General features: G+C 43.1%; 2 protein-coding genes across 2 annotated transcripts; one reads left to right on the top strand and one right to left on the bottom strand.

Moving 5' to 3' along the window:
* Window positions 1-801: 801 nt before the first annotated feature.
* On the bottom strand, window positions 802-1,287 carry LOC142456311 (small EDRK-rich factor 2-like). The gene has a single exon (XM_075557471.1). The coding sequence runs from the start codon at window positions 1,266-1,268 to the stop codon at window positions 1,089-1,091; it is 180 nt and encodes a 59-aa protein (XP_075413586.1). The 5' UTR covers window positions 1,269-1,287; the 3' UTR covers window positions 802-1,088.
* A 294-nt stretch (window positions 1,288-1,581) lies between these two features.
* CHSY1 (chondroitin sulfate synthase 1) lies at window positions 1,582-4,464 on the top strand. Its single transcript, XM_075557949.1, has one exon. It carries the CDS (start codon window positions 1,586-1,588, stop codon window positions 3,173-3,175), a length of 1,590 nt encoding a protein of 529 aa, XP_075414064.1. The 5' UTR covers window positions 1,582-1,585; the 3' UTR covers window positions 3,176-4,464.
* Window positions 4,465-17,361: the final 12,897 nt, after the last annotated feature.

The following is a 17,361-nucleotide window of genomic DNA, read 5'->3' as shown; positions in this document are numbered from 1 at the left end:
CCGTATGCTACTTTTTCCATATGTACATGGGGTTCTGAAATAAAATTGAAAAGGACAATGAAACTTAGTTTTATTTATAATTTTTCCCCTTTATTAATCATTTTATTGGGGGCTCTTACAATCCATTATTCAATTTTATTAAGCATGCTTATGCTGCCATCAATATTTCCCAAATTATTTTCTTTCTACTTAAGCCTTTGGTATCAGCTCCTTTTTCCCTCTCCCTCCTCCACCCTCCCATTTTCATGAATCCTTGATCAATTATATATTATTATTGTTGTTATTTCATGTCTTATACTGTCCCTTGCCTCCCTTTACCCACATTTCCGTTATTCATTCCCTAAGGGGACATTTATAAACATTTTAAAGAATGTTATTCCGATAATGACGACTTCATTTGTTTGTGAATATATATATCCATGGATCTCACAATATTTCTAAGTTGTTGTAAGGGACAGGATTGCCTCTTTGACCTCAAGTTGGCCGATTCTTTTCTAGACCATCAGCCTCTTCCTGCCTGTGAGTGGATTTTTCTTTTCCAATACTCCCTAGTGGGTGGGGTGCCTCACCACACTCTTGGAGGTCTCCCTTTTGGCTCCGCAGCACTGTGTTTTATTCCTGTGGCTGACCCTTGCAGGGCTATTCTAGATCAGCTGCAGTTCCCAGTTGTGCCAGTATTCAAGCAGGGAACCACGACCTGTTCACGGGCCTGATGGGCCTGCAGGCAGTCGGGGATTCTGTTTTAGATATGCTTATGTGGTAGACTGTGAGCTCAAGTTTACAATCTTTATGGAAAAACTATTTTTTTTTGGAATTACAAAGCTACGTTTAATACTTTGGGGTGAGCCCCACAGGAATAAAAAACACTGGGAAGGGGTAACCCCCTCACCCCCCAGGTGTGGCCCAGGGGGCGAGGGGCTACCTGAGGGGAAGGGAGCACAACAGGGACCCGCTGCAGACTCCAGGCAAAGGGAATGCCATCGGTGCTGGGACCTGTGAGCACTACAGGAGGAACGCGAGCGTGGTAGGACTGGCTCCAGGCACACAGGCGGAGGGAGGGCAAGAGGGTTGGACACGAAGCCACAGAGCTACTTGGGTTCCTCCTTCTTCTCGTTTGCCTTTTTCTGCTTCTGCTGCATGATCTCCGAGTCCCTCTGCTTGCGGGCAGCAGCAGAAAGCCCGTCATCTCGGCGCTTTCCCTTAACCGAGTCGCTCTGCTTTGTCATATTCTTCTGGCGGGCAAGCTCTCGTTGGTTACCGCGGGTCATGGCGACGGCAGCGGCTCCGGCCTGCCTAGGTTGCGTCCCCTCGTTCTGGCTTGGAAAAACTATTTTATAGTTCTGTTTATCCTACAGATTTATATTTGTTAACTCTTGTTACTGATGAAATGTTTTTTTTTTTATTTAAGCAGTTTTTATCTATCAATCTTCTAATCTCATTGAACTGCTGTTGAGTAGTGTTTTTGTGGCTCATTTAAAAACCTTTCCTAACAGTTTGTATTTCTTAGAGTATCCAAGCATATAAGAGAATAGAAGCACATTTAGCCTGTAATACTAAAGTAGTAATCTTTTTATTTTCTTAACAGATGCAGCAGCTTTTTTATGAGAATTATGAACAGAACAAAAAAGGTTACATCAGAGATCTTCATAACAGTAAAATTCACCGAGCCATCACATTACACCCCAACAAAAACCCGCCCTACCAGTACAGACTTCACAGCTACATGCTTAGTCGCAAAATAGCTGAACTTCGCCATCGCACTATACAGCTGCACCGAGAAATTGTCCTGATGAGCAAATATAGTCACACCGAGATTCACAAAGAAGATCTCCAGCTGGGAATGTCTCCTTCATTTATGAGGTTTCAGCCCCGACAGCGGGAGGAGATTTTGGAGTGGGAGTTTCTTACTGGAAAGTATTTATATTCAACTGCAGATGGTCAGCCACCTCGAAGAGGGATGGACTCAGCACAGAGAGAAGCCTTGGACGACATTGTCATGCAGGTCATGGAAATGATCAACGCCAATGCCAAGACCAGGGGGCGAATCATTGACTTTAAGGAGATACAGTATGGCTATCGCAGAGTGAATCCCATGTACGGGGCTGAGTACATCCTCGACCTGCTGCTGCTCTACAAGAAGCACAAAGGAAAGAAGATGACGGTCCCCGTGAGGCGGCACGCCTATTTGCAGCAGACCTTCAGTAAGATCCAGTTTGTGGAACACGAGGAGCTGGATGTAAAGGAGTTGGCCGACAAAATTAACCAAGAAGCTGGATCCTTATCCTTTCTCTCAAATTCCCTGAAGAAGCTTGTTCCATTTCAGCTTCCTGGGTCAAAAAATGAGCACAAGGAGCCCAAAGAGAAGAAGATAAACATACTGGTTCCCTTGTCTGGCCGCTTTGACATGTTTGTGAGATTCATGGGAAATTTTGAGAAGACCTGTCTCATTCAAAATCAGAATGTCAGGCTTGTTATTCTGCTTTTTAATTCTGACTCCAACCCTGACAAAGCTAAGCAAGTTGAACTGATGAGAGATTACCGAGTGAGGTACCCTAAGGCTGATATGCAGATTCTGCCTGTGTCTGGAGAATTCTCAAGAGCTCTAGCCCTTGAAGTAGGATCTTCTCAGTTTAATAATGAATCTTTGCTCTTCTTTTGTGATGTTGACCTTGTATTTACTACAGAATTCCTTCAACGATGTCGAGCAAATACAGTTCTGGGTCAACAAATATACTTTCCCATCATTTTTAGCCAGTATGATCCAAAGATTGTTTATAGTGGGAAAGTTCCCAGTGGCAATCATTTTGCCTTTACTAAGAAAACCGGCTTCTGGAGAAACTATGGGTTTGGCATTACTTGTATTTATAAAGGTGACCTTGTTCGAGTGGGCAGCTTTGATGTTTCCATCCAGGGCTGGGGGCTCGAAGATGTAGACCTCTTCAACAAAGTGGTTCAGGCAGGTTTGAAGACATTTAGAAGCCAAGAAGTAGGAGTGGTTCATGTCCATCATCCTGTCTTTTGTGATCCCAATCTTGATCCCAAGCAGTACAAGATGTGCTTGGGATCCAAAGCCTCAACATATGGGTCCGCGCAGCAGTTGGCTGAAATGTGGCTAGAAAAAAACGATCCGAGTTACAGTAAAAGTAGTTATAATGGCTCAGTGAGGACAGCCTAGTGTCCAGCTCTGCTGGAAAAAGACATTTTTAATTATCTAATTTATTTTTCAGAGACATTTTGTATAACCCGATTTTGAAGCCCATACAAGGATATATTTTACAAGTGATTTTTTATAAAAGACTTCTTTAAGATTGAGCTTTTTGAACAAAATTGTGATCAGTGTTTACCTTTGAACACATCTTTTTGCTGAACATTATGGAGTAGACCTGTTTAACTATGACTTGAAATCTACCCAGTGAACCAACTCTGTCTCAGATCCCTTTGCTACGGTCTCACGGCAGAAAACGTGAACATCCCTGCAAAGTATTATTGTAAGAAAACTTTGTGACTCTAGTAAATGTTCTGTTGTGACTGTCAACAGTGCACAGATTCTATCTTGTCTTTTTTACAAGGATTTTTACTTTTTTAAAATACCATTTTATGTTCCAGTTGTAACATAAGGAAGTCAGATAATATTAGTATCGTCGTCCTTGGAAGGGCTTTGCAAAGTTGAGTGTTTCCCCAAACTCCACGTTCCTTTGTGGTCATTGCCATTTTGAAAGCAAGGGGTGCGAGGAGAGCACACGATGGTAGATGGTTGTTGTAATCATGATTTGTTTGGCCTAAATGGACCTGGTTTTGAATTTCAAGATGGAATTGTCATTTTCCCCTCTTTCTGACCCTGTCTTTAAAGTAAAATATTAACATATAGAATGTCAAGAAGAACTATTGTAATAAATATAATGATGTAAGCGTATAAAAAAATGAAAATGTTGGGGGGAAACATACCTGGTTTTGCTCAGTTCATCCTGTCTGTGTTATGTTGGTGGAGATGGCCATTCTTTAATCACTGTTTTGTTTTATCCTTTGAAAATACCTTTAATTTATTTAATGTTCATTTTGTAGTGCTTTGCCATCTCTGGAGTTCCTGTTAGTTACTAGAATTCATGTGTATCACTGTTTAGTATGTTTGATTTTCAGTGAACTGATCTCCAAAGATTTTCTTTAGTAAATGATTTCCTTCCCCTTCTTAATTTTTATATTCTTTACTGTTTTACTAAATATTAAGTGTTCTTAGACTGTGGTGCTCACAAGTTTTGGGAGGCAAAAGTAAAATTAATCTGTCATTACTCCAGAAGTTTGTTTTAAACTCAAAAATGAAATGTGCCTTACTGTTTTTCCCCCATTTAGAAGTCAAACAATGGTAGGATTGCCATTTTAATATACGTCATTGGAGATCTACTTAATTGTAAATAGTGTATTGCTCATTTGGAAAAATAAACCAGTGAACAATATTTTTCTATTGCACTTTTCCGAAACATCTGTCTCATTATTGCTATTTGGAGAGTGAAACACTTCAACACGGATTCATAAATGTTTGTCAAGTGACTCGAGGGCACTTGTGTGCGCCCTGCTGTTTGGCAGTGGATGGAGCTAACGCTGACTGCCTCGTCTCCTTTCATAGCATGGATTTGCCCTTGGCTTGTTGGCTCAAAGATGTCTAGAGCACGACTTTCCAGCTAGGTCCAAAGACCTTCCAGAGTACTTGATACAAACTTCTTGGGCTCTTTTGAGACCCACTGGATGGGTTGGAATCTACATTTTTACCAGTGCCCGCAAGGTGCTCTGCACCTTCTTAGCATGGGTCTAGCTACTGGATGAACTAGCTGCTAGTAACTGGGTGAAGAGTCACTATATAATGTATATAACAGTTACTATGTAATCGAGTGGTCATACAAGGTATTGAGCCTTTTGTGCAAGAACAACTCCAGAAGAGGCATGTATAGTATGATGACCATTAGATTTCAGGATAATTACATTGTGTTCACAGTAAATTGTTATCTTTCAGCCTGATTGCCATTTACATTGCAGAGTATTTCATGTCCATTAGGAAAGAAAACTTTATTTTTCAGTAAAGAAACATCTTAATGACAAATTATCTCTTATTTTAATATAAAAAACCAACTGTATGCCATCGTGTCAGTACTGACTCATGGTAATGCTATGGGACAGGACAGAACTGCCCTGGGAGTTCCTGAGACGATTTTTCTGTATCTCTTAAGAGGAGAGGCGAGCCCCGTCTTTCCCCCCACAGAGCGGCTGGTGATTCCAAACTGCTGCTCTTTTGGGTCACAGCCCAAGGCTTAGCCCCCACGCTACCCGGGCTCCTACCGTAAAGTAGCAGTAGGACTTTAGGACAGTGTGAGGTAATGGAGCTTAAGGGTCTGTCTAGCATCTGGATGACAGTTAACTCGCCACTTCCTCCCCAGTCCTTATGGAAGTCTACCTCTTCTGATGATCCCTCATCATGTTTAGGGAAGCCTCACCAGGACTCTGGCTTCACAGTAGCTGTGAGATCTCTTTAGTTCCTCTTCTGGTATTACCTCGGTGCCCAGCAGTCTCCAAGTGCCCTCGCCAACCCATCCTCCAGTACCTCCACAAGGAAGGGCATGGGGTATGAGTAGATGATAGGAATAAGTTCTTTTAGAAAAGTTACACAACTGGTGACACAAAGGGGGGGGTTAAATATGTTCCAATTGTCCCACTTGCCAAAACACGATGCTGTTCTATCATCCCTGATACCAACTACTACGTCTCCCCTTAGTATATTCTCTATGTCACTCCAAAAAAACTCATAGCCATTGAGTTGATTCTGATTCATAGCACCCCTACAGGGCAGGGTAGAACTGCCTTTGTGGGTTTCTGAGACGAATTCTTTGTGGGAGTAAAAAATCTCCATCTTTCTCCTGTGGAACAGCTGATGGCTTCGAACTGCTGCCTTTGTGGTTAGCAGCCCAACCCATAGCCATTACACCACCAGGCTCTTCTCATGTCCCAAGATTCTGCAATTCAATTCAGTGCCTACACAGAACTTAAAGAAAATGGCTAGCATAGTTGGAGCTAGCAAGTCCAAATCCAAAGTTCAGCTATCTGTCTGGAGCATCCTCCTCCACAAGACTACAGAAGCGAGTGAAATCGGGCTAGGTGGTAGGCCACAACTCAAGACCCAAGAACCGAAGATTGGGCAGAGAGGTGACCAGATAGATGCAGGGCCCTAAGAAAGCTGTTTGTGGTTGGTGGCGTGGTATGTTATGGAAAAGAGTGAACTTTATATCAGGAAAATGACCCAGCCTAGTCGGTGGACTACATGGTATCTGAGACCCTTCTAGACTCCTGAAGCTGGCAGTTTATGAAGCAGAGGACAAAGCAGGACCCTGGGAGATAACAGGCTGATGGGTGCAGAGTAGCATGGGTCCAATGTCAGTAGGAACGTGGCAGGGCACCAACAATTCCCAAAGTTGGCAGACCACATGACTAACCTAATCACAGATAGAATGAGTAAAATTGACTCCTAGAATTTCTCTTAGCCCAAGAGTCTCTCTGACCCTGAAAATGGTCAGGGAGCCTCACCTGGCACCTGGGCCCGACCCAGTCTGGCATCAGTCCTAGGCCCCCACCATTCGGAGAACGTCCTACAGCTGCTTTGAGTTTGTGCGTGTGGCAGTCTATGCCTGGGCTTTTCACTGTTAACTGGAATTCTCCAGTACGACTCAAATGGCTAATCTCATTCACTCTGCAGGACCCAGCCTCTGCAGCCCTCCAGCCCACAGCAGCTTCTCTCCAAGCCTCCGCCACGCACACGCTCTGTGCACTCTTGACAGCGCGCTGTGCCCTTGTGGACGTACTGCAATGTAATCATGTGCTCAGGTGGTCTCTCTCCTAGATTGCATTTGTGAGTCCCTTGAGGGTATGACTGAATTGCTTGCTCCTCGTGTTGCTCACCCATTCTGAGCACTTGTGTCTGTGAAGCAATTGCACCTCTACTCCCCCCAGGCCGTACTTCATTCCCCATTTGTGTGCCTAATGAATGCCCTTCCACCATGTCATCTGCAAGCTGGGGCATCTCCCTCATCGTGTGGGGCTTGACTGCGCACCTTTCATTTATGGCCTCGAAATAATGCCTTTCCCCCTTAAACTGACCCCCTAGCTGGCACAGAGTGCTCAGCTACTAATCAAAAGGGAGGGATCCCTGGTGGCATATTGGTTACTATTCAACTGCAAGGTTGGCAGTTTGAACCAGCAGGTGCAAAAAGGGAGAAAGACGGGGCTGTCTACTGTAAACAGTCTAGGAAATTCACAGGGGGAAAGTTCTATCCTATCCTGTTAGATCACTACGAGTCAGCATTGACCTGACAGTGAATTTCTTTGAGAGGTACTTTGGAAGAAAGGTCTGATCATATGAAAAATCAGTCCTTGAGAATTCTGTTCTGACACGGGTTGCCATGAGTTGCAATCAATTTGACCACAGTTGATTTGGGTTTGTTATTTTCTGTCGAATTCTGGAAGTTTTTGTTATTTCCTACTTTGTTGTTGTTGTTTTTTTCTTTTTTTGTTGTTTTAAACTTAGCATCCTATATATTTTTTCAGTGTTCGAAGTTTAAAACATTGTCATGAAGTTTTCAGTGTATTAGATGGAATATGTAAAACAACTCCAGAGTAAATGGGAACAGAGGGACATGAAAAAAACCAAACTCACTGCCTCACTGCCCTCCAGGCGATGCTGATTCAGGAGCCCAAAAGGACAGGTAGGCCCACCCCTGTAAGTTTCTCAGACTGTAGCCCTATGGGAGTAGAAAGCCCCACCTGTCTCGCCTTCCCTTCGGAGCAGTGGGTGGTTTCAGACAGTCCAATGCCGAACGAACGACTATGCTATCAGGGCGCCTAAAGGGACATACAAGGGTATCTATCCCTCCAAAAAAAAGAATGGCCACCCCAAGCTATGTATTTAAATTTTTAAAAAAGAATAACCTTAGCACTTTCCAAGTACTCTCCATTCCGCACAATACATTTGTCAAATCTGCAGTTCCATTCTTGAAAACATTTTTCAAACTCCTCTGTTTGGATGACTGACAGCACTTCCCTCATTTTTTTCCCTTCACCTTTATGTTGTCAGATCCCTGTCCTTTCATGTCCTTCATTTGAGGAAACAAAAAGCCTCGTGGAGTGAGGTCAGGTGAGTCAGGTGCGTGGGGCAAGAGAGGCATGCTGGTTTTTGCCAAAACTTGGTGCACTGAGATGGCTGCATGAACAGGTGCATTGTTGTGCCAAAACCAGCCCCCGTCTGCAATAAATCAGGTCTTTTTTGTCGCACACTGTTACACATCTTTGCAGAACCTCTAAGTAGAAAGCTTGATTAACAGTCTGACCTGGTGGAACCAATTCCAAATGCACTTATACCCCTCACAATCAAAAGAACAAATGAGCATTGTCTTGATTAAAAAAAAATCATTTTATTGAGGGCTCTTATCACAATCCATACATATATCCACGTGTGGAGCATAGTTATGCATATGCTGTCATCATTTTCGAAACATTTTCTTTCTACATGAGCCTTTGGTATCATCTCATTTCTACCCCTCCCCCACCCTGATTTCAATGACGTGCTTTTTTGGGATGAGGTGACGATGGCGTCTTCCACTGGCTTGATTGGTGTTTGCTTTTGGGGTTGTAAGAACAGCACCATGTCTCCTCGCCAGTAATGACTCTGTGGGGAAAGTCTGGGTCACTTCAGAACTGTTCTTTCAAAGCATGGCATGTTTCCACTCGATGCTCTTTTTCCTGGCTCATTCCCTAATCTTCCATTCCAGTCCTCTGAACTGAGCGCCAAGATAGGCCAGATATCTTCCCCATCTCTTCAGTGGTCTGTTGGCTTCGAGTACAAGTGCACAAATCTTGTCCACATTCTCTATGTTCTGGTGTGCAGAACATATTTGTCATCCATAGACATTACACCTTTTTTGAAATGAGAAAACCACTCGTACACTTGAGTTTTCCCATAATGCTTTGTAAGCTGTGTTCAACATCACAACAGTTTCTGCAGCATTTTTCCCCAGCAGGAAGTAGCATTTCACAGCCACATGCTGTCCTCGGAAATCAGCCATCACAAAAAAACGAGGTTCAAGTGAAACTGCTTTTACAAAACAATTTGCTGTGACCCGAGAGAACCTTCCCAGGCGACCCCAGTCGGTGCACTGACTCCCTGAATTGCTCAATGCTCAGCTATGAAAGCTCCACCCAGCAGAGCTTTAGTCCTGTTGGAGGCTGTGCCTCCTGTATCCGGCAGCTTTTACAAAACACTTAAAAATAATTAGTGAGCGTGTGAAGTTTTTGATAATTTTCACACAAACGATTGATACTAGTTACACTTAATGTGTCAGCGTTCTTGCTAATTATGTTCTGTTTATTCCATTTCCACTACTCTAGCTTCCCTGCCCTTACCATCTCAGAATCTTTGCTTTTGAGAAATTTTTGACCTCATATTGATAGTTTTTCAGTAAGGCACTCCTCTTACTGGTAATATCTTTATTTTGTTTGCCACTTTTATTTCATTAAAAGTTTATCTTGAAGTAAGCTCAGCTCCATTTTTACTTCAAGAGCAGCTTAAAGTATGTCTCTGTTTCCTACTATTGTAATTTGACTGACTTCAAAAAAATCTTAACTCTTACTTTTCCCCATATTACCTATTATCTGCTTTTGTGGCCCTGATCAGAACATTCAGCAGGGATAGCCTGGCATCATCTAGCTCTGGGCTCAGGATGAAGTTGTGGCTCTTATACAATTATTTCTTGTCTGAACTCTTGTTACCTTTCTTACAGTTTTCTCCTGGCAAGTTGAGACCTGTATATAGTGGTGTGTTAAGTGGTCGTTCACGAACTTTTAAAACTACTCACTTCACTAGGATCCATTTCATGATGTTTGTGTACCGTGCTATGCCAAAAAGAGCCCTAGTGGCATATGCGTTGGGCTGCCAACCACACAGTCAGTTCAAAACCACCAACTGCTCCTTGGGAAATAGATTGAGGCTTTCTGCGCCCGTAAAGATGTCCTGCCTCGGAAACCCACATGGATCATTCTGTTCTTCCCCGTAGGTCACTATGAGTTGGAGTTAACTCAATGCCAGTGAGTTTGGTTTTGAGTTTTGTACCATGGCCAAAGGAGGCCTGATGACTCTCACCAGAAGGTCAGTAGTTCAAACTCACTAGCCACTTCACTTAAAAAGATGAGGCTGGCTGCTTCTGTAAAGATTTAGAGTCTCAGAAACCCAAAGGGGCAGTTCTCTCTCCAATAGGATCACCGTGAGTTGGAATTCACTTGATGGCATTGGGCTCTGGGGGTGTTTATTAGCCCTGTGACTCTAAGGAGCCTTAGTGGGGTGGTGATTAATCGTTGGGCTGCAATCTGTATGGTTGGCAGTTTGAAGCCACCAGCAGCCTGGTGGAAAAAGACTGAGCTTTCTGCTATGTAAAGAGTTACAATCTCAGAAACCCACAGGAAGCCCTTATGAGTCAGCACTGACTTGATGGTAGTATTAGAGAGTACTATGGGCCTATGTTTTTAAACCTGAAAAAAACATTGTTTACAAGTATTAGGTTATGTTTGAGGCATTTCTGGATTTGTGTCTACAGTGATTAAACGTGTCGTTACCTACATATTTATAAATACATGTACTGATAGAAACTTCTGTCCTCACCTATGTACATACCTGTACCTGCCTATGTGCCATGTTGCCAGTATCCATCCATAAATGCTCGTTACTATTTTGTTTGTGCTGTGTTTACTGATCAGTGCCACTTTTCCCATACCAAGAATAACTAATCTCTATAAAGTGTATTTCCCCACTCCTATTTTTAATACAGAAAAGTACTAAGAAAATCAAATGACCCATCATCCCACAAACCAAGATAATCCTTGTTAACAATCCTTAAAAATTAAGAATAAAGTGCGACTGTGTCAGGGCTTCCAACACGTTCGTTTCATTTCAGCCTCCTGCTGAAAATTCACATTTCCACAGACTCGTCCTAAGAGTCGTCTGGTCATCTTGTAAGATGTAGACTCTGACTCGGTGCTGGCCGGATTTGAAGCCCTGGAATGTGGATAAAAGGTGAGGTTCACATTGCAGAAAGGAAGGAAAATCTCCCGCAGGCCCTTCCCACAAAGACATGTGTTGAGTATCTCGGAGTGAGTATGTGTGTAGATCAGCATCTATAGTTGGGCCCATGAACAACTTGGATTAAGAGTACTGAAAAATGAGGAGCTGACACCAAGGGCTCAAGGCGAAAGCAAATGTTTGAGAATGATGATGGCAACAAATGTGCACGTGCTTCAAACGATGGATGTACGGATTGTGATAAGAGCTGTACAAGCCCCCAATAAAACGATTTAATTAAAAAAGAGAGAGAAATGACCCCACAGAGTTGAACATCTGTGTGTGTGACTTTTGACTCTTCAAAAACTGTTGACTGTAAGTCTTACCAATAGCAAAACATATTTTGTGTGTTTACATATATTACATACTGCATCCACATAAAAGCTGTGTTTTCAGTATGCGATAAAGTAAAAGAGTCATGTTTTATGCCTACAGGCTTAGCTGCAGCAACATTCTCTTTTCTAGTTACAGTTTATGGAAAGATGAACTACTCACATAGAGATAATATCACATGGCATTAAAAAAGGCTTCACATGTAACTGGACTCATGCTGTTCAAACCTTGTTCAAGATTCAACTGTATTCATTTTTTAACTTTACATCGACAGGAAGCAACATGCCTGCATAAGCCACCAGAGGAAGCTGAGGGGATCGGGGGCCTTGTGAAGCGGCTCCTATGGACCAAAGACAGGACTAGTTTCTCTGCGATGACTTGGCGTAATATAGGTGGACTGGGCCAGGGCTTATAGTCAGGCATGCAGAGCCCTGCCTGGAGGCTGAGGTCAATAGAGCCTCGGAGGTGCAGAGGATTTAGTAATCTGCATCTTTGTTTTGGAAGTTGGAGACCGCTTTTCCAGGACCCCTTTCCTTAGCCAGAAGGAGACCTAGAGGGGTCATCTTATTCTAAGACCGGCATGTTGGAATGAGAGCCTGTAATCCCACTGTGCAGGCCTATAGCAGGCCATCTTAACTTGTAGAAGTGGTCAGACCTAAGAGGGAAAACCAGATGGAACTATCTCTAAGGCCTGTTCTCTCCAGGCACTCCCTCCCCCAACCCCCCAAGATCTTGAACTGAGTTGGCTGAGTCAGTCTGAACTTCCTTCCTGCCCAGCCCTCTTGCCACATCCTATTTAACACACCCCGACTCAGCCATGATGTGTGGTTTCTTGTTCCCGGACAGCAGTAGCAGGCGACGCACTCCTTGCCCCAGTCACCCACATGCCAGTATTTGACCACTCATCCTAATACCATGGAGTTCAACAGCAGCAGCCACGTTCTATCTTGATGATGTCCCTTGCAGAGGTTGCTTGGAGGTTTGGATATTCTCTGCAGCCACCTCTTTATTACTGTGCTCAGTGTGGTTTCCATGGGCCCTAGTCACTACACTCACCTGCTAAGGGCAGCTATTAGGATAAGGAGAGGTGTGTTTGAGAGGCATTTCTCTGATGCTGGGCACTTGCCTTCTGAGGCCTGTCCTTTGAGAAGGGGTTAGATTGCTGGTTAGGCTGCTGGGAACTTCTTAACATCTGTTGTGGCTTTCCCGTCACAGATTCCTGTAACCCTGCTGCTCACCCTTGGAGTCACTTGTAATCTCTGCTGGGAAGTCAGCGGGAGGAGACCCGCCAGCTAACATGACTGTGTGACTGCTGCCTTTCCTGCAGACGCTCAAGAGGTGTCCCCCTTCTGCTCCGCTCCAAGGAAAATGCTGCTCAGACCAAATCTGCTTAGTCTAGCTCGTTAAAAATGCAGTGGATCAGATTACAGTGATTCATTTCACATGTCTTGCAGTGGAAAAGAACCTTTCATGTTTTGTGTTGTTTTTTGCTAAGCTAAAGGGTTTTTTGTATTTTGCTAGATTGCGTGTGTGTGTAGGGGGTGCATAAAGTCTAGTAGAAAACCATAGGGCTATCTTGTTAGTGCGATTAACTCAATTGCCAGTTGTCAGATTCTTTTCTTCTTTTTCTGGGTGCATTTAATTTACAGTGAAAGGGAGTTTTGTCCTTTAAAGAATATTCTAGATACACTTCCTTTAAAATAGTGATTTGTCAGCCTTGACTGATTTTTAAAAAATCATATTATTGGGGCTTGTACAATTCTTATCACAATCCATACATCCATCCATTGTGTCAGGAACACATGTACATTTGTTGCCATCATCATTCACAAAACATTTGCCTTCTACTTGAGCCCTTAATATCTGCTGCTCATTTTCCCCCTCCCTTCCCACTCCCCCTCACCCTGTGAACCCTTCATCATTCATATATTATTATTATTTTGTCATATATTAACACTGTCTGACGTCTCCTCCTGCCCTCTTCTCTGCTGTCCCTCCCCCAGGGAGGAGGCTATACGTAGATTCCTGTAATCAGTTCCCCCTTTCTACCCCACATTCTCTCCACCCTCCAGGCATCGCCACTCTCACCACTGGTTTTGGAGGAGTCATCTGTCCTGGATTCCCTGTGTTTCCAGTTCCTATCTGTACCAGTGTACATCCTCTGGTCTAGCCAGATTTGCAAGGTAGAATTAGGATCATGATAGTGGGGGGGGGGGGAGGCAGGAGGAAGTATTTAAGAACTAGAGGAAAGTTATATGTTTCAACTGATTTTTTAAAACCATTTTATCGGGGGTTCATACAGCTCTTAACAATCTATACATACATCCATTGTGTCAAGCACATTTGTACTACATCATTTTCAAAAGTTTCTTTCTACTTGAGCCCTTGGTATCAACTCCTCGTTTTTTTGTTACCCTTTTCTGTTGTCCGTCCCCCTGGGAGATGGTTATATGTAGATCCTTGTGATTGGTTCCCCCTTTCTACCCCATCTCCCCTTACCCTCCTGGTATTGCTACTCTCAATATTGGTCCTGAGGGGTTTATCTGTCCTGGATTCCCTGTGTTTCGGGCTCTTACCTGTACCAGTGTACATCCTCGGGTCTAGCCAAATTTGTAAGGTAGAATTGCTGTCATGATGGGGGGTGGGGATAAGGAAGCATTAACGAACTAGAGGAAAGTTGTATGTGGCTTGACTGATTTTTAAGAATAACTATAAGAAATAGCCGTTTGCAAAGGAGCAGCTCTATTTGGTCTTGTCGGGATTCTATGATGTTTGGAGCTACTAAAACTCATGTGGTTGGATCATTATGAAGCAGCCCACCATGTGATCAAGTTGGGGGATTGCCTGGGCTGCACCGCTTCTCTTTCTACTCAGCGATATGTCTTCACCCTCCTGTGCCAAACCAGGTGGCTGGTAGCCAGTGTCAGAATACCTCATTTGCTGCTACAAAGTTAAAAGAGAACCTTTCTAGTGACCTAGAGATTTATGAATTGAGAGTAACTTCTGTAGGCAAAGTTTAATTCTACTTACATAACAAAAAGAGGAGTCTCATTCATACTCTCCAAACACCTGCTGCTTATTTTAAAGGCTGTTGCAGACTATTGCTAGAAATAAATGAATTCTTAATGACTACATTGGTATTGTAGAGGAAGCATCTGGGCTTTTGAATGATTTCTATTTTTTTTTTAATCATTTTATTGGGGGCTCATACAACTCATCACACTCCATACGTACATCAGTTGTATAAAGCACATTCGTATATTGGTTACCCTCATTATTCTCAAAACATTTGCTCTCCACGTAAGCCCCTGGCATCAGCTCCTTTTTCCCCCTCCCTCTCCGCTCTCCCACCCTCATGAACCCTTGATAATTTATAAACTATTATTTTGTCATATCTTACACTGTCAGAGTTTCCCTTCAACCACTTTTCTCTTGTCCGTCCTTCAGGGAGGAAGTTATATGTAGATCCTTGTAATCAGTTCCCTCTTTCTACCTCACCCTCCCACCACTCCACACTCCCCCTCATTCACAATATTATTTTTTTGTTCTTTGGTGCTTGATAACTGATCCATTCAGCACCTTGTGATCACACAGGCTGGTGTGCTTCTTCCATGTGGGCTTTGTTGCTTCTGAGCTAGGTGGCTGCTTGTTTACCTTCAAGTCTTTAAGACCCCAGATGCTATATCTTTTGATAGCCAGACACCATCAACTTTCTTCACCACATTTGCTTATGCACTCGCGTTGTCTTCAGTGAACCTGTGGGGAAGGTGAGCATCATGGAATGCCAATTTAATAGAACCAAGTATTCCTGCATTGAGGGAGTACTTGAGTGGAGGCCCAATTTTCAGAATGATTTCTAGTTCTTCAGTTGTACATAGTAATCAATACACACCGATGTAAGTAGAGAAGGGATAAAGAAAAGGCCCACAATACATTCTTTTGTCCAACCCTATTAGTACTTTAGCAAATTCCTAGGGAGTTTTGGGCTTGATTAGAGTTTCATGTAAAGGTGTATATGCCATTTGGTACCTTTCATTTCCCCCTTCCCCATATCCCTACCCTCCCTCCACAGACACACACACACACACACACACACACACACATTCATTGCCTATAATGGTGCTTCTCTCACAGAGCTAAGGATTCCATTTTGTGACCATTTCTAACTTGACTTAGTACCTTTTTTACTTTGGATTATCAGGTAGATTTCTGGAAGTAGGTCACTAGCTAATATGGCGGAGGGACTTTAGTGTTGAGCTGTTTCTCACAATGCACTAAATCATGTGGTATTTTACCTAGTCAACATTGACATTTTTTACCTACGAGCAATCCCAAGAAAAACAAGCCTTAACTGGATGGCCTTCCAGCAGTACTATGCAAATGTTCCACGTGGCGTTTAGCTCCATCCTCCTGGGAAAATGGCCACTGCACAACTCCTGCTCTGCTACTGAACAACATGAATCAACACAAAGGAGAACAGCCACGTTTTCCTGGTTACTCGAGGCGAATTCCAGAGAATCTCTTTGAAAGCAAGGTTAAACTCTTCACTCCCAAGAAGTCTTGATAGTCCAGAAGGAGGGGCAAGGAGCTGAAGTGGCCAGCCAAAACCAAAGCTACTGCAGACTTGGCAAGGGCATGCTTGAGAAGGTGTACAACTGATGCACCAGAGCTCCTGATGGAGCCAGAGTCATTCTGCATTTTCTGGTGTGAAAAGTGAATATTTGAAAACAGATTTGAATGAATTTCTGTGTTTTTCTATAGAGACGAAACTATTGCGCTAGGCAGGATTTTATATCATGTGTTTTATATCATTACACTCATAAGAATGAGGCTAAGTTTAAAAGTTGCTATGAAGACAGAAATGTGTATTAAAGCAAAAGTTTCAAAATGTGACTATTGTTTCTAGACACGTCTTCCATCTAGGTCTCGATTTTTCTAATGGTCTGTACATCTCTACACCTGCAGTCCAAACACACCATTGGCACAGCAGGAGAAAGGCGAGCCTTTCTACAGCCTTGGAAAGCCTATATAGAATTGTTTTGAGTTGGAATTGCCTCTGCTGAAGTAGGATTTTGTTTCTAATCCTTTTGTTTTAGGGTACCAAAAGAGACCTCAATCTCAAATATCATTTAAGAATATTTATTCTTAAAAGTGACAAAAAACACAAAGACACAGACATTACCATTTGAAGGAAGGGAGGCTGTTAACACAAGGTTGAAATGGTGTCAGGGTTTGTTGAGGAGGGAAATGGAATTCAGAAAAATGAGATTGGTGACAGATCAATACATCATAATTATAGATGAGACCACTGAAGCTGGAACAGGACCACAGTTGGGGTACATGCAATGTTAGTAGGGCTTACAAGATTTGGTCCAGGGCCTTCTGACTGAGGGAGTCAGGGCAAGATTGCTAGGGTATGACTCAACTACCCCACCCACTGTACTGCCCCAGAAAGATGACCCCCCCCCATCAAAATGCACCCAGGCAAGCCTCTAAGACACTGCCCCTCCCTGGGTTAGCTGAAGATGGGTGATGTAATCCATGTCCCAAGGGCACAATTAGCTACATCCCTGGTAAGTCATCAGAAAGAATTCGATGGTGGCTTAGTCTATGTGGGGACTCTGCGGATGGATTTGGGGTTGCCTTTGGTATCTATAGCTCTTTGTATACCAATGTACTCAGAATTTAAGCTCTAATCCAGGAGACTTTTTTAAAAATTAAAAAGCCACCCTAAAAACAACCAAAAAAAAGTTACTCTGAATTTACCTTGAATATAACTGACCCAGCAGATCCCCTGGGAAACCACAGTTTTAAATGGTACCTTTTTATTGAAGCCACCTTAAGATTATGACAAGTGTGTTACTGAATTTGCAGCCATCTACTCA

This window comes from Tenrec ecaudatus, chromosome 9 (assembly GCF_050624435.1).
Source record: "Tenrec ecaudatus isolate mTenEca1 chromosome 9, mTenEca1.hap1, whole genome shotgun sequence".
NCBI lineage: Eukaryota > Metazoa > Chordata > Mammalia > Afrosoricida > Tenrecidae > Tenrec > Tenrec ecaudatus.
This window is presented reverse-complemented; position numbering and strand designations above follow the sequence as displayed.

Bases quoted from the DNA above. Each gene is read 5' to 3' on its own strand.
- LOC142456311 (XM_075557471.1), bottom strand. From the start codon at position 1,268: ATGACCCGCGGTAACCAACGAGAGCTTGCCCGCCAGAAGAATATGACA.
- CHSY1 (XM_075557949.1), top strand. From the start codon at position 1,586: ATGCAGCAGCTTTTTTATGAGAATTATGAACAGAACAAAAAAGGTTAC.